Source organism: Oncorhynchus mykiss, chromosome 20, assembly GCF_057628025.1.
Source record: "Oncorhynchus mykiss isolate SJ-2025 chromosome 20, ASM5762802v1, whole genome shotgun sequence".
NCBI lineage: Eukaryota > Metazoa > Chordata > Actinopteri > Salmoniformes > Salmonidae > Oncorhynchus > Oncorhynchus mykiss.
The window spans coordinates 8,397,367-8,419,636 of NC_143041.1; the positions used below are offsets into that span (position 1 = coordinate 8,397,367).

A 22,270-nucleotide genomic window follows, 5' to 3' on the forward strand; every position below is an offset into this window, starting at 1 on the left:
GCCTGAACCCTTGTAGACTAGAATGCCAGAGGCACTAAAAGCAAAAGCATCTGAAAGTAAAAGCATCTGAAACATGCTCTTTTGTTGTGTTTACACATTGCCAGCTTGTGTAAATTGGGCAAACCCCACTCTTTCTGACAATATCAAAAGCTGTACTTTTAAGGGGTTTGTCTTTTCTCCAATGTTTGACAACCATTGATTAAAAATATGGAATCTTGTTGATTTATGACTAAACAATTTATCCTAAACTTAACAAAAAACAAGTTTTTATTGATAAAAAAAAAATCACAGTACCAATCCCAAAACTGCAGTGCAAAAACAATATAAACACACAGAAAAATGTACATCACACATAGGGCTGTTGTGGTGAGCATATTACTGCCACACCTGCAGTCATGAGTCAAGACCTCAGTAAAATTCCATGTAAAGGTTGAGTTATGGTAATCTCCTTTTATGTACTCTGGACATAACACTACCATCAGGTCACTAATGGCCTGGTACTCAGGGCTCTACTGTTCCTCTAACCACTCTGACATCAACGCAAATGCAATCGAAAAAAACACATCAAAACAGTAGGCCTATAGCACTTTAAAACTCACCTCACTGTGATGATCAATTTGAAGAAAGAAGTTCAACAGCAGGTTGAAACAGTAAGTGGTTGTTGTGGATGTTGTTTCAAAGCCTAACACAACAAAATGGACAGTGATTTCAAAGGTGATGATTCATTTAATACACCCATACACATTTTAGAGCTTATGCATTTGCATAGGCTTATGAGCCCAAACCCGAAAAAAAAAATACAATTACGATTTGTTGCGAAAACATGTTATTATCGATGTTCCCGAACAGATTTCACTTGGTTTCCCAAATTAAGCACTGGGTAGCTGCAGGAACAAGGTTGGAGAGCCCATGGCATAAAGTGTTTGGGCAGAATATCACCTAACAGGGCAGTGAGAGCATGCTTCTCAAACAGTGGTTGATGCATGGAGTGAAATAAGTGTTGTTATATTCATTTCTCAGCTTCTCATATTAAGCACATTCTCTGCTATAAAACCCAAGTAGATTACAAAACGGACTGGCGAGAAAGCGTGTGGCCTTCATTCGCTATTCCAGTGCATACAGATGACGTATTTTTTCCCCTGCTCCTCTTTCTGTCCATTGGATAACGGGCCATTCTAAATTCAAAAGTAATTTTACATAGTAAAGACCTGTTGTTTCAAAAGATCGGGTTCTCGCGCAACACAGTCACTCCATATGCGCAGTCGCTCTGTAATGGGAAAAATATAACAAGTTACAGTAGGCCAACTCATATTTTGTTCTTCTGAAATACATTTTCTTTTGACCTAACTAAAATAAATAAATGGATTTATTCTGATGGTGTATTGACTTTTTAAAATGTTCCAAAGGACGCCTGGAGATGCTAAAAGTGTTTATGTTAATTAATGGTCAATTACCAGTGGGACAGGCAGTCTTTTGCATTACAATAACCATCTGACAAAATGTTTTGACTGTCACAGCTCTAATCACACACCATTCAATTTCACTTGATTTGCTGATTTGTACAACCATAAAAGCTTCAAGGATTGTGATACGTAATAACTGTCAGTCATTGATATCGATGAGCACATCTTAAAACCTGGCGTAAGTAGCTTGTGAACACAACAGTTTATTACTATCCCTGACTGGGAGAAACCTGACTGGGAGTCTGAGAGAAACTACAGTGCATGCAGAATGTATTCAGACCCCTTGACTTGTTCAACATTTTGTTAGGTCACATCCTTATTCTAAAATGGATGAAATAGTTTCCCCCCCCTCATCAATCTACACAAAACACCCCATAACGACAAAGAAAAAACAGTTAATTATCATTTATTTTTTTGCAATGTATTATAAATAAAAAAACAAAAGTACCTTATTTACATAAGTATTCAAACCCTTTACTATGAGACTCGGAATTCAGCTCAGGTGCATCCTGTTTCCATTGATCATCCTTGAGTCGTTTCTACAACTTAATTGGAGTCCACCTGTGGTAAATTAAATTCATTCAACATGATTTGGAAAGGCAAACACCTGTCTATATAAGGTCCCACAGTTGACAGTGCATGTCAGAGCAAAAACCAAGCCATGAGGACGAAGGAATTGTCTGTAGAGCTCTAAGACAGGATTGTGTCGAGGCACAGATCCGGGGAAGGGTACCAACACATTTCTGCAGCACTGAAGGTTCCCAAGAACACAGTGGCCTCCATCATTCTTAAATGGAAGAAGTTTGGAAGCACCAAGACTCTTCCTAGAGCTGGCCACCCGGCCAAACTGAGCAATCGGGGAAGAACGGCCTTGGTCAGGGAGGTGACCAAGAACCCGATGGTCACTCTGACAGAGCTCTAGAGTTCCTCTGTGGAGATGGTTGCCCTTCTGGAAGGTTCTCCCATCTCTGCAGCACTTCACCAATCAGACCTTTATGGTAGAGTGGCCAGACGGAAGCCACTCCTCAGTAAAAAGACACATGACAGCCCACTTGGAGTTTGCCAAAAGGCACCTAAAGACTCTCAGACCATGAGAAAGAAGATTCTCTGGTCTGATGAAACCAAGATTGAACGCTTTGGCCTGAATGCCAATCGTCATGTCTGGAGGAAACCTGCCACCATCCCTACAGTGAAGTATGGTGGTGGCAGCATCATGCTGTGGGGATGTTTTTCAGAGGCAGGGACTGGGAGACTAGTCAGGATCGAGGGGAAGATGAACGGAGCAAAGTACGAGACCTCAGACTAGAGCGAAGGTTCACCTTTCAACAGGACATCAACCCTAAACATACACCCAAGAGTGGCTTTGGGACAAGACTCTCAATGTCCTTGAGTGGCCCAGCCAGAGCCTGGTTTTGAACCCGATTGAACACCTCTGGAGAGACCTGAAAATAGCTGTGCAGCGACGCTCCCCATCCAACCTGACAGAACTTGAGAGGATCTGCAGAGAAAAATGGGAGAAACTCCCCAAATACAGGTGTAGCATCATACCCAAGAAGACTCGAGGCTGTAATCGCTGACAAAGGTGCTTCAACAAAGTACGGAGTAAAAGGTCTGAATACTTACGTAAATGTGATATTTCAGTTTTGTATTTTTAAAAACCAACTTTTGCTTTGTCATTATGGGGTAGTGTGTGTAGATTGATGAGGGGGGAAAAAACTATTTAATACATTTTAGAATAAGGCTGTAACGTAACAAAATGTGGAAAAAGTCGAGGGATCTGAATACTGAATGCACTGTACACCCGAAGCTGCGGATGTCTAGAGGTGAATATCTGTGCTGTTGATATTTTGTGCTGGGGTAGTTTGGAGGGACCAAAGGGGAGAGGGGGAAGGACCGGAGAGGAACACATGGAGTATGGGTGTAATAGAAAGGTTTGGGTCACTTTAGTATCCCACTTTGTGAGGGTGTATGGGCACAAGGTTGTAGGGGTAAATAGGGCAGGGGTTAGAGGTCAGAGGTTATTTCTTGGGACTGCAGAACCCCAGTGGTGACCCCTGTACTTAGTCCGTACATAAGGATGGGAAGGGTCAAAGGTTAGATGTCAGAGGTCACTTCTTAGGACTGTAGTGCAACGGTGACCCCTGTACGTATGTGAGTATAGCGTTCTGGAGGAAGCTAGCTCTCTGGGCCTCGTCCTCTCTCATCCTCTGGATCTCTGCCTCTCTCAGTCTCAGCTTCTCAAACAGAGATGATATCTCACTCTCCTTGTCCAAGGTGGCCTCTCTGTGGTTACTGGCCAGCACTGTGGTAGACAAGACATACACAGAACAAATACTGGTTATTTCAAGTGTGTCAACAAATTATGTCAACTGTAAAACAAAGAGGGAGGACAGATGAGAGGCAAAAGAGAAAGGGTGAGATGGGCCTTATGTAGAGAAGAGGACAGAGATAGGATGAAGAGAGGAGATGGGAGGAAGAGAGGGAGAGGAGAGTGTGCATACCTTTCATCTCTCTCTCCAGAGCAGCTATCTTCTCCTTCAGTCCTCCCTGTGCGGTCCTCTCAGCCTGCAGGTGTCCCATCTGCTCCTGTAGCTCCACCCTGACCCGACTCACCTCTGCAACCTTCTCCTGGTCCTTACCAGACAACTCCTGGAGGGGGACAAATTCTCTATATTTAATTACACCAAAGCGCAAATATTAGCATCCCAGTAAACATACAACCCCCACACAAAGTTGTCTCTGCCCCTACACGTATGAACATCATTCAGTGCTGAGAATTCACCAACCTGATTATGTCAAATCAGTAAAAATCACTTATTAGCATCCAATTGTTCCAGACAAATGTAAGACAAGTACACTGAACTTGATCTAGGTATTGTTTCAGTGTGTATAGTTGGTTGTTTTGTGCCAGTGGTCTCTCTGACACATTACCAATCTGACCTGCTGCAGCTCCTCTATCCTGCGTCGTAGTCCGTCTGTCTCGATGCTCTGCTGTCCACTACGAGCCTGCAGCTCAGCTATGGTCTGTTTCTGCTGGGAACAGTGGCTCTGGGACTCATCACGGGACTGACGCAACCCACGCAGCTTCTCCTCTAACCCACTCACACGCTGCTGCTGCTCAGACAGAGGAGAGGAGAGAGAAGAAAGAGTTGAATCCTCACATTGTTATTGCTTTTCCAAATTTCAGGCACACACACTGATACACAGAGACCCGGACAAACAAACACAGTTTCTAACATATTACATTGAGTTGTTCTACAACAGGTGTATAAAGTACCTCCTCCAGGCGAACCTGTACCCGCACCTTCCCCTGTTCCTCCTCTGCCTGGGCTCTCTCTGTAACACAGGCTGCCTTTGCCCTGCTCAACTCCTACAAAGACGAAAAACACAGTTATACAGGCTGCCTTGGCCCTGCTCAATTCCTACAAGACGAAAAACACAGTTATACAGGCTGCCTTTGCCCTGATCAACTCCAACAAGACAGTTCAGGACAGAAAGACACAGTTACACCTCTGTACTGTCATCTATAGGGATCTTGTGCCACATTATGAACATTGGAATTTAATTGTGATTTACTGAAGGCAATACATTTTCAAAAAAATCCAATATAAAGAGCTGACCTCCTCCAGCTGTATCCGCTGTCCCTCCAGTTTGAGGATCCGGTCCTGTAGAGCCCTCTCACTCTCCTCAAGGTGACGATTCACATGGTCCACCTACACGCACACAAACCCACAATGTACACTCAATGGAGGGAAAAAGACAGAGTCTGTTGTATATTTAGTGAGAGACATTGTCAGACAGCAGGTTGTCTTCTCTACCTCTTTCTGTCGAAGGTTATTCATGTCCTCCAGAGACTGTTTAGATCTCTTCTTCTCCATCTCCAAACGCTCTGAGGGGGAGAGAAGATATTGAGTATAGTCTGTGTGTGTGTGTGTGTGTGTGTGTGTGTGTGTGTGTGTGTGTGTGTGTGTGTGTACCTTCTGCCTGTGCTAGCCGTAGCTTTAGCTCTGCTGTGCTGTTGGTGAGCTCCTGCTTCAGCTCAAAAATCTGGTCCTGCTGAGACTTACACCTGCTCTCCATCTTCTCCAACTAACACACACATACACACACACAGAGATAACGAGAGACTTGACTCCGTAAACAGCTTAGGTACTGCATCAAAAACACAAACATTATATTCATACACACAAGCGCACACACACAACTTATACCTTATTCTTGAGCTGTACGTTTGTCTCTGACATACTGGTAATCTCTCTGAGGAGCTTCCCCTCCCTCAGAGCACTGTCCTGCAGAACCAAACACACACACCACAATGTTAAGCTCACATTCATCTTAACCAGACCATCTGTACATCAGTCTCGCCGTCCCCCTCCCCCTTCCTAGTACCCCCCCTCCATTCATACCTCCTGTTCTTTCTTCCTCTCCCTGCTCTGTCGTTCTCTCTGCTCATCTTTCTCAGTCTTCACTCTGGTCAGCAGCTCTCCCAGGTTGTGGTTCTTCTGTTCCGACATGGCCAGTGCTGCCTCAGTCATCTGGAATCTAGACACACAGAACGGTCAGGTGTGTGTCTGTGAAAGTCAAAAGAAGGCCAGTTTTATTGCTTCTTTAAACCAGAACAACAGTTTTCAGCTTTGCTAACATAATTGCAAAAGGGTTTCTAATGATCAATTAGTCTTTTAAAATGATAAACTTGTATTTGCTAACACAACGTGCCATTTGAACACAGGAGTGATGGTTGCTGATAATGAGCCTCTGTACGCATATGTAGATATCCCATTAAAAATCAGCTGTTTCCAGCTACAATAGTCATTTACAACATTAACAATGTCGACACTGTATTTTTTTTATTTGACCCCCTTTTTCTCCCCAATTTCGTGGTATCCAATTGTTAGTAATTACTATATTTTTCTCATCGCTACAACTCCTGTACGGGCTCAGGAGAAACAAAGGTCGAAAGCCATGCGTCCTCCGAAACACAACCCAACCAAGCCTCACTGCTTATTAACACAGCGCGCATCCAACCCGGAAGCCAGCCAATGTGTTGGAGGAAACACCGTGCACCCGGCGACCTGGTTAGCGTGCACTCCGCCCGGCCCGCCACAGGATAGGCCAAACCCTCCCTAACCCGGACGATGCTAGGCCAATTGAGCGTCGCCCCATCGAGCCTTGGGCTCGAACCCAGAGTCTCTGGTGGCACAGCTAGCACTGCAATGCAGTGCCTTAGACCACAGCTCCACCCGGGAGGCCCTACACTGTATTTCTGATAAATGTGCTTTTCTTTCAAAAACAAGGACATTTCTAAGTGACCCCAAACTTTTGAACAGTAGTGTATATCTAAGACAGAGTGGAAGCCACCCTCCATAGGGTTTATCCAGAGGTACAGTAGTACCTGTGTCCTGTATGAATGAGCCCTGAGGGAGACGGGACTGAAGTGGGTCACCGTGGATATATATATAGCCCCCTGCCTGGGTCCTCTACCTGAGAACCAAGAATATCGGTCTTTGTAAGTGCCTGATTAAAAATTCAACATGGGTTTCTTCTAGTCACAGCATCAGTATTTCATTAAGATAAAGGAGATGTGGTGATGAGATTTAAAACAAGATATGGAAGGTGAGGAACTTCCACCTAAGACTCATATTAGTCAAATTCTCATATTTACGTGGCTCAAACGTCTTCTAATCATTGTAGATCTCAACATAGACAGTAGGAAGTACCAGTATCGCACTCACTACGGAAGTGATCCGATGAAGCGGATTTGATTTATTTCACCTGTATTTAACCAGGTAGGCAAGTTGAGAACAAGATCTCATTTACAATTGCGACCTGGCGACCTGGATGCTAAACTACAGGACTGTTTTGCTAGCACAGGCTGGAATATGGTCCAGGATTCATCCGATGGCATTGAGGAGTTTACCACATCAGTTAACGGCTTCATTAATAAGTGCATCGACGATGTCGTCCCCATAGTGACGAGTACGTACTAGAGGTCGACCGATTAATCGGAATGGCCGATTAATTAGGGCCGATTTCAAGTTTTCATTACAATTTTTAAAAAAACATTTTTTTTTTTTTTTTACAACTTTATTTAACGAGGCATGTCAGTTAAAAAACACATTCTTATTTTCAATGACGGCCTAGGAACGGTGGGTTAACTGCCTTGTTCAGGGGCAGAACGACAGATTTTTACCTTGTCAGCTCAGGGATTCAATCTTGCAACCTTATGGTTAACTAGTCCAACGCTCTAACCACCTGCCTCTCATTGCACTCCACAAGGAGTTATGCGAATGCAGTAAGAAGCCAAGGTAAGTTGCTAGCTAGCATTAAACTTATGTTATAAAAAACAATCAATCATAATCACTAGTTATAACTACATATGGTTGATGATATTACTAGTTTATCTAGCGTGTCCTCGAAAAAGGACTGTCATTGCTCCAACGTGTACCTAACCATAAACATCAATGCCTTTCTTAAAATCAATATACAGAAGTATATATTTTTAAACCAGCATATTTAGCTAAAAGAAAGGTTAGCAGGCAATATTAACCAGGTGAAATTGTGTCACTTCTCGTGTTCATTGCACGCAGAGTCAGGGTATATGCAACAGTTTAGGCCGCCTGGCTCATTGCGAACTAATTTGCCAGAATTTTACGTAATTATGACATAACATTGAAGGTTGTGAAATGTAACAGCAATATTTAGACTTAGGGATGCCATCCGTTAGATAAAATACCGAACAGTTCCGTATTTCACTGAAAGAATAAACGTTTTGTTTTCGAAATGATAGTTTCCGGATTCAACCATTTAATGACCTAAGGCTCGTATTTGTGTGTTATGTTATAATTAAGTCTATGATTTGATATTTGATAGAGCAGTCTGACTGAGCGCTTTCGTGCGTTTTGCCAGCAGCTCTTTTCAATGCTTCAAGCATTGAGCTGTTTATGACTTTAAGCCTATCAACTCCCGAGATTAGGCTGGTGTAACCGATGTGAAATGGCTAGCTAGTTAGCGTGCTAATAGCATTTCAAACGTCACTCGCTCTGAGACTTGGAGTGGTTGTTCCCCTTGCTCTGCAAGGGCTGCGGCTTTTGTGGAGCGATGGGTAACGCTGCTTCGAGGGTGGCTGTTGAGCTAAAGGCTCTGAGCTAAAGGCTAGAGCTGCTTCTTTGAAGGAGCGGAACACTAATCTGGACGCTTCTAAGAAATTCCGCTACGCCTCCCCCACAACGAACCATCAAACAAATAACGCAAAGTGTCTTGCTACACCGGCTCCAACGCTGGTTGGATGTGGCAGGTCTTGCAAACCATCACGGTTTACAAAAGGAAGCCCAGCCAAGTGATGCAAGTGATGCAAGCCTACCAGATAAGCTAAATACCTTCTATGCTCAATTTGAGGCAAGCAACACTGAACCATGCATGAGAGCACCAGCTGTTCCGGACAACTGTGTGAGTAGGACCTTTAAACAGGTAAACATTCACAGAGCCGCAGGGCCAGACGGATTACCAGGACATGTACTCAGCGCATGCACTGACCAGCTGGCAAGTCTCTTCACAGACATTTTCAAACTCTCACTGACCTAGTCTGTAATACCTACATGTTTCAAACAGACCACCATAGTCCCTGTGCCCAAGAACGCCAAGGTAACCTGTCTAAATGACTTACATCTGGAGCCATGAAATGCTTTGAAAGGCTGGTCATGGCTCACATCAACACCATAATCTTAAACACCCTGGAGCCACTCCAATTCGCATACCGCCCCAACAGATCCACAGATGACGCAATCTCTATTGCACTCCACACTGCCCTTTCCCATCTGGACAAAAATAAAACCTGTGAGAGAATACTGTTCAATTACTACAGTTCAGCGTTCAACACCATAGTGCCATCCAAGCTCATCACTAAGCTAAGGATCCTGGACTGAACACCTCCCTCTGCAACTGGATCCCTGACGGGCCACCTCCAGGTGGTGGGGATAGGCAACAACACATCCACAATGCTGACCCTCAACACGAGGGCACCTCAGGGGTGCGTGCTTAGTCTCCTCCTGTACTCCCTGTTCATCCATGACTGCATGCCCATGCACGACTGCAACACCATCATTAAGTTTGCAGACGACACGACGGTGGTAGGCCAAATCACAGACGACGATGAAACAGCTTATAGGGAGGAGGTCAGAGACAACAACGTCAGCAAGACAAAGGAGCTGATCGCGGTCCACAGGAAACGGAGGGCCGAGCACGACCCATTCACATCGACGGGGCTGTAGTGGAGGGGGTCAAGAGCTTCAAGTTCCTCTGTGTCCACATCAGTAAGGAACTATCATGGTCCAAACACACCAACACAGTCATGAAGAAGGCACAACAATGCCTCTGCTCCCTCTGGAGTCTGAAAATATTTGACATGGGCCCTCAGATCCTCAAAGTTCTACAGCTGCACCACTAAGAGCATCTATGGCAACTGCTTGGCATTCGACCGTAACATGCTGACTACACCGGGCGAGCGTGCATGTTGATTAATCCACAGATAAAAGGGTAAACCAAGTTTGTTTATTGGCTAGAGCTGCTCTCCTCCTTCAGGCTTCTTCTTCTGACTTTATATGATGGTTGGCAACCAACTTTAAGGTGCATTACCACCACCACTGGACTGAAGTGTGGACCTCAGTTCATCTTTCAATCACCCACATGGGTATATGCTCCGAAAAACCAATAAGGAGATGGTAGAGGTGGGACTTGCAGCATGTCAAGTGTCACAGAACCAAGTTGCATTTTAGCGCCTGGCTATGCTGACGCTCGCTGACGAGTGCGAGCAGTGTGGATGCAATGATTGAATAACATGTATGTGGAAATGAATTTTGCAACACTCACGCACGTAACACGAGCGGTGTGGTCAGCATGTAAGGCACTAAAGAGGGTAGTGTGTACAGCCCAGTACATCACTGGGTGTCATGCCCTGACCATAGAGAGCTGTTTATTCTCTATGTTGGTTGGGGCATGACAGTGACTCGGGTGGGTTATCTAGGTGATTTATGATCTATGTTGGCCTGGTATGGTTCCCAATCAGAGACTGCTGTTTTTCGTTGTCTCTGATTGGGGATCATATTTAGGTAGCCATTTTCTCATTGTACTTTGTGGGATCTTGACCATGGATAGTTGCCTATTAGCACTATTGTTAGATTCACGGTTCGTTTTGAGATTTATTGTTTTTGTTTTGCTAAGAGTTTCAACTAGAAATCAAAAGATGTGGAACCCAGATCACGCTGCGCTTTGGTCCAGTTATTCTAACGATCGTGACACTGGGGCTGAGCTCCCTGCCATCCAGGACCTCTATACCAGGTGGTGTCAGAGGAAGGACCTAAAACTTGTCAATACTCCAGTCACCTAAATCATAGACTGTTCTTTCTGCTACCACAAGGCAAGTGGTACCTGAGATCCAAGTCTGGGACCAAAAGGCTCCTGGACAGCTTCTGCCCCCAAGCCATAAGACTGCTAAACAGTTAATCAAATGGCTACCCGGACTATTTGCATCAAACCACATTTTTTTGCACTAACTCTCTTGCAATGGCTCTATGAACTCACTGGACTCTACCCACACACTCACACTCACACACAGACACACACGCACGCACGCACGCCACATATTGACACTTTCACACACGCTGATGCTACTCTGTTTATTATCTATCATGATTGCCTAGTCACTACCTCGTACCCCTGCACATTGACTTGGTACCGGTTCTCCTTGTATATAGTCTCGTTGTTGTTGTGTTACTATTTTTTTCTTTAAAAACGTTTCTTACTTTTTAACTGTGCATTGTTGAGAAAGGGCTCGTAAGTAAGCATTTCACAGTAAAGTCTACACCTGTTGATGTGACTTGAGGATGAATGTGGGGTTTAAACATGGACTGATGAGGCCTGCTTACTTGGCTGTGAGAGAGTTGACAACAGACTTCCTCTCGTTCAGGGCCTCCTGTAGCTGACCCACATGGATAGATGTGGTCCTGGAGGAGAGGGAAACACAGGGTCATTAATATGTACAGAGCCTTCAGAAAGTATTCATACCCCTCGACTTATTCCACATTGTGTGTTACAGCCTGAATTCAAAATGTATTAAATACAGTGGGGCAAAAAAGTATTTAGTCAGCCACCATGTGCAAGTTCTCCCACTTAAAAAGATGAGAGAGGCCTGTAATTTTCATCATAGGTACACTTCAACTATGACAGACAAAATGAAAAAAAATAAATCCAGAAAAATCACATTGTAGGATTTTTAATGAATTTATTTGCAAATTATGGTGGAAAATAAGTATTTGGTCACCTACAAACAAGCAAGATTTCTGGCTCTCACAGACCTGTAACTTCTTCTTTAAGAGGCTCCTCTGTCCTCCACTCGTTACCTGTATTAATGGCACCTGTTTGAACTTGTTATCAGTATAAAAGACACCTGTCCACAACCTCAAACAGTCACACTCCACTATGGCCAAGACCAAAGAGCTGCCAAAGGACACCAGAAACAAAATTGTAGACCTGCACTAGTCTGGGAAGTCTGAATCTGCAATAGGTAAGCAGCTTGGTTTGAAAAAAATCAACTGTGAGAGCAATTATTAGGAAATGGAAGACATACAAGACCACTGATAATTTCTCTCGATCTGGGGCTCCATGCAAGATCTCACCCCGTGGGGTCAAAATGATCACAAGAACGGTGAGCAAAAATCCCAGAACCACACGGGGGGACCTAGAGAATGACCTGCAGAGAGCTTGGACCAAAGTAACAAAGCCTACCATCAGTAACACACTACACCGCCAGGGACTCAAATCCTGAAGTTTGCTAGAGAGCATTTGGATGATCCAGAAGAAGATTGGGAGAATGTCATATGGTCAGATGAAATCAAAATATAACTTTTTGGTAAAAACTCAACTCGTCGTGTTTGGAGGACAAAGAATGCTGAGTTGCATCCAAAGAACACCATACCTACTGTGAAGCATGGGGGTGGAAACATCATGCTTTGGGGCTGTTTTTCTGCAAAATGACCAGGACGACTGATCCGTGTAAAGGAAAGACTGAATGGGGCCATGTGTCGTGAGATTTTGAGTGAAAAGCTCCTTCCATCAGCAAGGGCATTGAAGATGAAACGTGGCTGGGTCTTTCAGCATTACAATGATCCCAAACACACCGCCCGGGAAACGAAGGAGTGGCTTCGTAAGAAGCATTTCAAGGTCCTGGGAGTGGCTTAGCCAGTCTCCAGATCTCAACCCCATAGAAAATCTTTGGAGTGAGTTGAAAGTCTGTGTTGCCCAGCAACAGCCCCAAAACATCACTGCTCTAGAGGAGATCTGCATGGAGGAATGGGCCAAAATACCAGCAACAGTGTGTGAAAACCTTGTGAAGACTTACAGAAACGTTTGACCTCTGTCATTGCCAACAAAGGGTATATAACAAAGTATTGAGATAAACTTTTGTTATTGACCAAATACTTATTTTCCACCATAATTTGCAAATAAATTCATTAAAAATCCTACAATGTGATTTTCTGGATTTTTTTTCTCATTTTGTCTGTCGTAGTTGAAATGTACCTATTATGAAAATTACAGGCCTCTCTCATCTTTTTAAGTGGGAGAACTTGCACAATTGGTGGCTGACTAAATACTTTTTTGCCCCACTGTAGATCTTCACACAATAGCCCATAATGACAAAGTAAAAAAATGTTTTTAGAAATGTTTGCAAATGTATTGAAAATAAAGATCTAATAAAGAATAAGTATTCAACCTCAGTCAATAAATGTCAGAATCACCTTTGGCAGTGAATACAGCTGTGAGTCTTTCTGGGTAAGTTTCTAAGAGCTTTGCACACCTGGATTGTACAATATTTGCACAATATTATTTTGTTAATCTTCAAGCTCTGTCAAGTTGGTTGTTGATGATTGCTAGACAGCAATTTTCAAGTCTTGCAATTGATTTTCAAGCCGATTTAAGTCAAAACTGTAACTAGGCCTTTCAGGAAAATTCAATGTCCAGTGTATATTTGGCCTTGTATTTTAGGTTATTGTCCTGCTGAAAAGTGAATGTCTCCCAGTGTCTCTTGGAAAGCAAACTGAACCAAGTTTTCCTCTAGGATTTTGTCTGTGCTTAGCTCTATTCCGTTTATTTTTATCCTAAAAACTCCCTAGTCCTTGCCGATGACAAGCATACCCATAACATGATGCAGCCACCACCATGCTTGAAAACATGAGTGGTACTCAATGATGTGTTGTGTTTACCCCAAACATAACTCTTTGTGTTCAGGATAAAAAGTTAATTTCTTTTTGGGCAGTTTTACTTTAGTGCCTTATTGCAAACAGGATGCATGTTTTGGAATATTTGTATTCTGTACAGGCTTCTTCTTTCTCACTCTGTCATTTAGATTAGTATTGTGGAGTAACTACAATTTTGTTGATCCATCCTCAGTTCTCCTATCACAGCCATTAAACTCTATAACGGTTTTAAAGTCACCATTGGCCTCATGGTGAAGCCACTGAGTGGTTTCCTTCCTCTCCAGCAACTGAGTTAGGAAGGACAACTGTATCTTTGTAGTGACTGGGTTTATTGATACACTATCCAAAGTGTAATTAATAACTTCACCATGCTCAAAGGGATTTTCAATGTATGCTTTAAAAAAAAAATATATATATATATATATAAAAAATACACACACACACACACACACACACGCCCTTCTTTGCGAGGCATTGGAAAACCTCCCTGGTCTTTGTGGTTAAATTTGTGTTTGAAATTCACTGCTTGACAGCGAGAGACCTTACAGATAATTGTATGTGTGGGATATAGAGATAAGGTTGTCATTCAAAAAATCATGTTAAAACACTATTATTGTAAAGTCCATGCAACTTATTATACAACTTGTTAAGCACATATTTACTCCTGAACGTATTTAGACTTGCCATAACAAAAGGGGTTGAATACTTATTTACTCAAGACATTTCAGCTTTTAATTTTCAAGTAAAATATCAAAAAAACTTAATTCTACTTTGACATTATGAGGTTTTGTGTGTACGCCAGTACAACAAAATCTCAATTTAATCAATTTTAAATTCTGTCCATAAAACAACAAAATGTGGAAAAAGTAAAAGGGTGTGAATACTTCCTGAAAGCACTGTATGTCTATAGATTGTATGTACAGTGCATTCAGAAAGTATTCAGACCCCTTACCCTTTTACACATTTTGTTACGTTACAGCCTTATTCTAAAATGGATTAAATAAAAATAAACTCAATCTACACACAATACCCCATAATGACAAAGCGAAAACAGGTTTTTAGAATTATTTATTTTTTAAACAGAAATACATTATGTAAATAAGTATTCAGACCCTTTGCTCTGAGACTCGAAATTTAGCTCATATGTATCCTGTTTCCATTGATTATGGAAACAGGATACGTTTCTACAACTTAATTGGAGATGTTTCTACAACTTAATTGAATTTACCACAGGTGGACTCCGATCGATTAGACATGATGTAGAAAAGCACACACCTGTCTATATAAAGGTCCCACAGTTGACAGCGCATTTAAAAAATAAAAAAACAAGCCATGAGGTTGAAGGAATTGTCCGGAGAGCTCCGAGACAGGATTGTGTCGAGGCACAGATCTGGGGAAGGGTACCAACAAATTTCTGCAGCATTGAAGATCCCCAAGAACACAGTGGCCTCTATCATTCTTAAATGGAAGAAGTTTGGAACTAGAGCTGGCCGCCCGGCCAAACTGAGCAATCGGGGGAGAAGGGCCTTGGTCAGTGAGGTGACCAAGAACCCGATGGTCACTCTGACAGAGCTTCAGATTTCCTCTGTGAAGATGGGAGGACCTTCCAGAAGGACAACCATCTCTGCAGCGCTCCACCAATCAGGCCTTTATGGCACCTAAAGGCACCTAAAGGACTCTCAGACCATGAGAAACAAGATTCTCTGGTCTGATGAAACCAAGATTTAACTCCTAGGCATGAATGCCAAGCGTCACGTCTGGAGGAAACCTGGCACCATCCCTACGGTGAAGCATGGTGGTGGCAGCATCATGCTGTGAGGATGTTTTTCAGCTGCAGGGACTGGCAGACTAGTCAGGATCGAGGGAAAGATGAACGGAGCAAAGTACAGAGAGATTCTTGATGAAAACCTGCTCCAGAGCGCTCAGGACCTGAGACTGGGGCGAAGGTTCACCTTCCAACAGGACAACGATCCTAAGTACACAGCCAAGACATCACAGGAGAGAAGTCTCTGAATGTCATTAAGTGGCCCAGCCAGAGCCAGGACTTCTCTAATCGAACATCTCTAGAGAGACCTGAAAAGAGCTGTGCAGCAACGCTCCCCATCCAACCTGACAGAGCTTGAGGATCTGCAGAGAAGAATGGGAGAAACTCCCCAAATACAGGTGTGCCAAGCTTGTAGCATGATACCAAGAAGACTCGAGGCCCTAATCTCTGCGAACGGTGCTTCATCTAAGTAAAAGGGTCTGAATACTTATGTAAATGTAATATTAACATTTTAGTTTTTTATGTCTAAAAAACAGTTTTTGCTTTGTCATTATGGGGTATTGTGTGTAGATTGATAAGAAAAATAAATAATTTAATACATTTTAGAATAGGGCTGTAACACAACAAAATGTGGAAAAAGTCAAGGGGTCTGAATACTTTCCGAATGCACTGTAGCTACATGACCTATGTTAGCCTGGGTGCCAGTCTGTTTCTGCTTTTAAGCCAAGTTGTCATTGTCTAGCCAGACAAGTCCTGTTGGCAACACAATAACGTTTCTATTGTTGTTATTATTTTTCTTATTATTGTTGATGCAGAAACAGTCAAGGCTAATCTTATTGTACCACTCACGCTGACCTGGTGCTTCGGCCCATCTCGTCTCTCTGTTTGTCTATGGTCTCCATCAGACTCAGAAACTAAAGGGAGAGAGGGAAAGGCAACATAAACATCTTACATACAGGGCTTCTTATTCATCTGCACACACATTTCTAAACATAAAATTGTAAATAATAAACCCAGATACAGTATATTATGTGCAGTGCCATTCCCTTGTCTCTCCCCTTCTTGTTCTACATGGAGGAGAACTCTAATTCCCAGCAGCTCCATACCTGGCGTCCCTTCTCCTCCTTGAGGATCTGGATCTCCTTGCTGAGGACTTGGGTTCTGCTGCGGCTCTCTCTCACAGTGGACTGCCTGTCCGAGTTATGATCCATCGCCTGCTCTATGGGAGGGGGGAGACCATAGGTGGGGGGTGGTTACTTCAATCAAAAACATTACAATAAACAGACGTTCAGCAACACACAAGCTTAGACAGACTGAATGACACTGAGACAGACAGACACACACACAAACAGCTTACCGAGGGCTTTGAGTGTGTCGCTGGGGATGTTGTTTCCAGCCATCTCCAGGTGTGTCAGTGTCCTGTTCTGCTGTAGAGCCTCCAGGAAGGACCGGCCACCCAGCAGACCAATGTTGTTCCACCTCACATCTATACAACCACAACACAGGCAACAGACCAGATAGAGAACCATGACACCTTTGCTGTCTAGGCATCAAATGGTACATTGCTCATGGACCCAGTCTCCCAGAAAAAAAATCTAGTTTGAGCCTGTATCCTAGCCCCCAAAAATGTGATATTTTCGGTTCTGAAGGTATTGAATCAGTGTAAGCAATATGGTGATGACCTTGCTTTCTCATGGGCTCTGGGGACCATATTGCTTACACCTACCTGGTTCTTTTAGTTGTGAAGACAGTGACACCGAAGGGCTAGGAGAATAGCTTCTGGGTTGTTTTCAGACAAGGCTTTGGTCTACTCCACAGGGATGTAATGATTCACAATACCCATTGGTCCCCGTTCAAATGTTTAAGACATGAGTGCATCGGTCCGGACCCCAAACCGATAGAAATGTAGCATGCATCAGTCAGGAAATAGATTCAAACATTACAAATTGCCGGTTCACTAAAATGTTTTGGACAAATTACTTTCTTTCTACCTTCTGAAAATACCGCTAATCTTTTGTGACAACTGCATCCTGTTCTTCAGTGTGGAACTCAGCATGTCATTGTGTTAACAGTCATTGATCTACAAGTCATTTTGTAATGCCGAACACCCCCAGGCCATATCAGTAGCCTGGTCAAACTACGCGCTAATGTCAGTTTATGTGACAAAACAAGCAGTCATTGTGTAGAGAATCATTGTACCATCTAAACAGCTGCGTTTCCATAACCAAAGATATTGTATTTTCAGCTGGTGTACAAAACCGAAAGTAAAAGACTCAAAAATGAAACTAAAGAACGGGAAGCATAGAAATAGTGCGCATACAACCAATCTAGCGCTTCTTAGACTTGCTTTCAATGAGAATGACAGATCTACACTGAGTATACAAAACATTAAGAACACCTGCTTTTTCGATGACAGACTGACCAGGTGAAAGCCATGATCCATTATTGATGTCACGTGTTAAATCCACTTCAACCAGTGTAGATGAAGGGGAGGAGACAGGTTAAAGAAGGATTTTTTTTTAGCCTTGAGACAATTGAGATATGGATTGTGTATGTGTGTCAGAGGGTGAATGGGCAAGACAAAATATTTAAGTGCCTTTGAACGGGGTATGGTAGTTGATGCCAGGCGCACTGGTTTGTGTCAAGAACTGCAACGCTGCTGGGTTTTTCACGCTCAACAGTTTCCAGTGTGTATCAAGAATGGTCCACCACCCAAAGGACATCCATCGACATACACAGTACATAATTTACACACACACAGAAGTCAGATCAGACAGATACAGCTCAGAGACTCAACCTATGAGCTCCATCAGCAGCTGATTTTAATTTAGAATGAAAAATGAATGTGTTTATGCAACAAATATTGGTACATCGAATCGAATCGTATCGCATTGAACCGAATCGATTCTTTCCTCTAATCAAATCGCATTGAATCGCTTCAAACTAAAACGTATTGTTCCCGTATCGGTGCCCATGCATCTAGATACATATTGAATCGTCCTGAAAGGGAAAGATGCACACCCCGACTACTCTAGTTGAATCTCGACTCTAGTGATCTTGGCTGTATTGAGTCATTTCCCAATGTGTGGTGCTCCTTTGTGAAGTTACAGATCTAGGATCAGCTTCCTCTACCCACATCCTAAACTTAACTATTTGTGGGGGAAATGCAAAACGGACCCAAAATCAGCATCTAAAAAGTAACTTAACCCTACACCTGCAAACCCACTGACCCAGTTCCTGCAGGGTGCTGTTCCGCTTGAGGGCCAGGCAGAGCTCCGAGGCCCCCTGGTGGTTGATCTGGTTGTTGCGCAGGTCCAGCTGGGTTAGACAGGCGTTGGTGGCCAAACCCTCACAGAACACTGAGAACGCCTCCTCCCACATCCCCAACGCATTCCACTCCAACACCAGCCTGTGTCCAACACAACAACCTTAGCTTGGGTTATGGTTCCCTTAGCAATGCAGTATCGTTGTGTATGCACAACTCATGCTGGTCCCAGAAGAAAATAGAGGGATTCTTTTTATTTATTTAAAAAAATATAACTGAAATAATCTTAACATACCTGATCGCTTAGCCACATTTTATAGACATTTCAATAGAAATGTCAACCAAAAAGTTTTAATTGAATGATCTAGCTTGCTACTAGCTCACTAACCAACTCACCTGCACAGTGTCTTGTTTCTCACCAACAGCTTCCCTAAAGCCTCAGCTCCTGTTGATCTCAAGTTATTTCCCTGACAACAAATAGAAAATATATGATCAAATTGAAATTTGTCAAGTCAGGCTGGCCACCTAATCTCAGACTGGTCAAGTGGTCTGCGGTGTGTAGAGAGAGGCCTCTGATGGTCCTTACCTTCAGATCCAGGACTTTAACAGTAGTGTTGGCACACAGCCCATTCAGGAGCAGCTTGGCACCTGGACATGACAAAGACAAGTGGCAGTCAGGAGCAAGTGTTATCAAAGCATTGCTATAAAAAGTGTTATCTAAGCATTATAACAATGTAACTAAACTGCAGCAACAAAGCAAACAGTTCTAGCTATATAATCTCTGTGCAGCAGTAGCAAAAGCCCTACAGGATTCATAGTATATCCATGGCTCAAATATACACAGTATCACACAGTCAGCACAGTAACAAAAAGACAGAAAGATCCCCACACGACTACCACCCAACAAACACATACCTTCCTCAGTGAGCATGCAGTCACTGAGGGCCAGCTCGGTGAAGAGTGTGTCTTTGTGAAGGACCCTCCCCAGCACGGCACAGGTGTCTACAGACAGGCTGTGTCCCCTCAGGTCCAGCCTGGATCCTGCTGCGGCTCTCCTGGTCTCCTGGAGCTGAGCTAGCACTGACTCCTGGGGATCCACACCCCCCTCCTTACACAGACGCAGGTAGGTCCGTCTGAAATCCTCCATACTGGGCCGTACACTGTCTCAGAGCTGTTTGGATTCCTTTTGAGCTCCTCTGTCGTTTGTTACTAGTATTCTCCTCCTCTCTTTCAGTCCCTCTGTTCCTCTCCGGGTTCTCTGTGCTGCTTCAATCCCTCATCCGCCCACTCACCCCTTCTTTTCCTCTTCAGTTTTTCTTTGTTCCTTCCCGGACCCTCCGATCCTGCCCAGCACTGTGCTGTCGCCCTGGCCTGATGGAGCTGTGGGGTGAATTGGGAGACAAGTGAGGAAACCCAGCTTTGACTATGTCTGTCTGACATACAAAATAAATTACACATAATTACTAGGCTCTTTACTCTCTCTCTGGGGTTTGGATGTCTTAAAAAAAAATCAGCTCAAGAGCTTTGTAAGATGGTAATTCACATCATCGAGTAACTGGAACTGGCTACAATAATCAACATTGCATAAATTACAGCAAGAACTATGATTAACAAGCTAGCAGCTGGTGCAGAATTGTCAAAGCCTACTTTTGACCACTACATCAATTAGGATGCATTCAGAGCTAAAAGTGACATCAGGCAGGCAGCAATCATCTCTTTCAGTGATTTTGGCAGACAATGCACGGCTGAAGAAGATGAAGCAATCCAGTCCACTATCCAATTAGTGATGATGGCCCTTCAGCAACTGCCACTGACACCATTGCTGATTTATCTAGCTAACGTTACCTAGCTATTTCTCTAACTAGCTAGCTATTTAAATAGTAAGACTAAGGTTGCAGCACACTGTCTATCTGGTTAACCAAACCATTGTTGATGAAGATTGTTGGATGAGTAGTAACCCACCTTATTGTTGTTGACAAATGAGCTTATCCATGGCTGACAGGCTAGCTGTTACAGTAGTACAGTAAAGTTAGCTAATCTGTTAACATGGGTAATGGCTAATAGACTAACTGACACTGTTTCTGTTAGTAAACAATGAGATTAACGTTAACTAGCTAGCTACATTACTCTAGTTACTGGCAGCTTGTTTAGCTAACTAGTTAACGTTACCTGTTCACCTTCCTGCAATATATTGCTTCCTAGCTAAAAAAAAAAGAAGAAACGAGAAGAATTTACACCGTAGATCACATCGCTATAAGGTTTTTGCAAAGATCAAACCTTGTTAGTTGTTGTTGACTGGTGCAAGTTTTCAAGTGACAGTTGAGTTAGCTGGAAGGTAACCAGGAAGTGGGATTCACGTCGGATTGATATGTACGTAAGCGCAGTGCATGTCGTTACGTGTAGTTGTGAGAAGCGCGCGCGATGGAGGAGTCTTGGCGCTCAATTTGGAACATTATAGACCCTGTCTGTGCTTGCCTTTCATCATGTTTTCTAACGAAATGGCTCAGTTGTTGCTTAGTCGCTCGTTTTGTTCAACATCTATAAACTGAAAGTAATGTTAATAGGGGCAGGTAGCCTAGCAGTTAGTGCAGAGAGACAGCAACAGGAGGGTTGGCAGTTCGAATCCCAGGTCTGACAGGAAGAATCTGTCAGGAAGTGAGCTGGCAACCGGAGAGTTGCTGGTATCAAAATCCTAAATGATGTTGCCTGCTGTTGTGCCCCTTGAGCAATGCACTTAACCCCCCACAACAACAGTGCCCAGTGTGGCAGCCCCCGCACCTCTCCAAAAAATATGTATGTGTGTCTTTCAGAGGGGTTGGGTTAAAAGTGGAAGTCAAATTTCATTTGGACCTTGTGTGCAATTGACCAATAAAGTGATCTCATACTTGATCTTAAAAATAGCTAGCTACATTATCAACCAGCCACAGACTGTTGGGCGAAAGCTAGCTATATAGTTCGCTGTGGATGCTTGAATCAGAAACATCTCAAAAGATCTGACTTTCGTCATCTCTTATGATTAAGTGCTTCAGTTGTTCTTCAGTTGATCAAATCCTGAAAATAATAACACTTAGTGACCTGTTCTTTGAAATGAATTTAACCTTTGAAAACCGAAGTAACTTTACAACCTTGTAAACAAATGCGGCAGCATGTTGGTGGAAGTTGTGTGTTACAGATGACATATTGATCTGTGGATCTGAGCATTCCACACCTGTCTGAGAATAAGCAGCATTGTTTGACCTGAAATTGGGTTTGTCCTAAAAGACAGAGGGAGAGAGGGAGACAAAAACTCTTATTTAAACCCAGAGGAGGAAAGAAAGAGTTCTCAGATGGGGTTTAGGCTGTTGTGAGGAACTGAGTTCAGTTTGTGTTTCAGCATCCTTCACTCGGATACACAAACAGAGGAACTTGGGCCACAAGCTCACGAGGAGCACATCTAAGGAAGATTCCAGAGGGAAAATGTAAATGTATGACTGAGGTTGTTTTTAGAGCTTGGTTCAGAGTGAAATTTCAGGCTATCTGAATTTTTTGG

At 43.2% G+C, this 22,270-nt stretch overlaps 1 protein-coding gene across 4 annotated transcripts; it reads right to left on the bottom strand.

Annotated features, from left to right (window-relative positions):
- Positions 1-245: 245 nt before the first annotated feature.
- Positions 246-21,149, bottom strand: LOC149974330 (leucine-rich repeat-containing protein 45-like). 4 transcript variants are annotated; one of them, XM_090212071.1, is made up of 18 exons: positions 21,019-21,149; positions 19,657-20,121; positions 19,328-19,389; positions 19,138-19,208; positions 18,707-18,885; positions 16,834-16,962; positions 16,583-16,695; positions 16,332-16,390; positions 11,384-11,461; positions 5,870-6,005; positions 5,675-5,752; positions 5,441-5,552; positions 5,282-5,352; positions 5,084-5,176; positions 4,741-4,833; positions 4,404-4,577; positions 3,965-4,112; positions 246-3,765 (listed from the first exon to the last, which is right to left on the bottom strand). In XM_090212071.1, the coding sequence occupies exons 2-18, from the start codon at positions 19,886-19,888 to the stop codon at positions 3,572-3,574; spliced, it is 2,022 nt and encodes a 673-aa protein (XP_090068197.1). In that variant the 5' UTR covers positions 19,889-20,121; positions 21,019-21,149; the 3' UTR covers positions 246-3,571. The 4 variants fall into 4 exon arrangements, with proteins under 4 accessions (XP_090068197.1, XP_090068195.1, XP_090068196.1 ...); XM_090212069.1 differs by having other exon boundaries at positions 16,326-16,390; XM_090212070.1 differs by having other exon boundaries at positions 16,326-16,390; positions 20,911-21,082.
- Between the last annotated feature and the right edge of the window lie 1,121 nt (positions 21,150-22,270).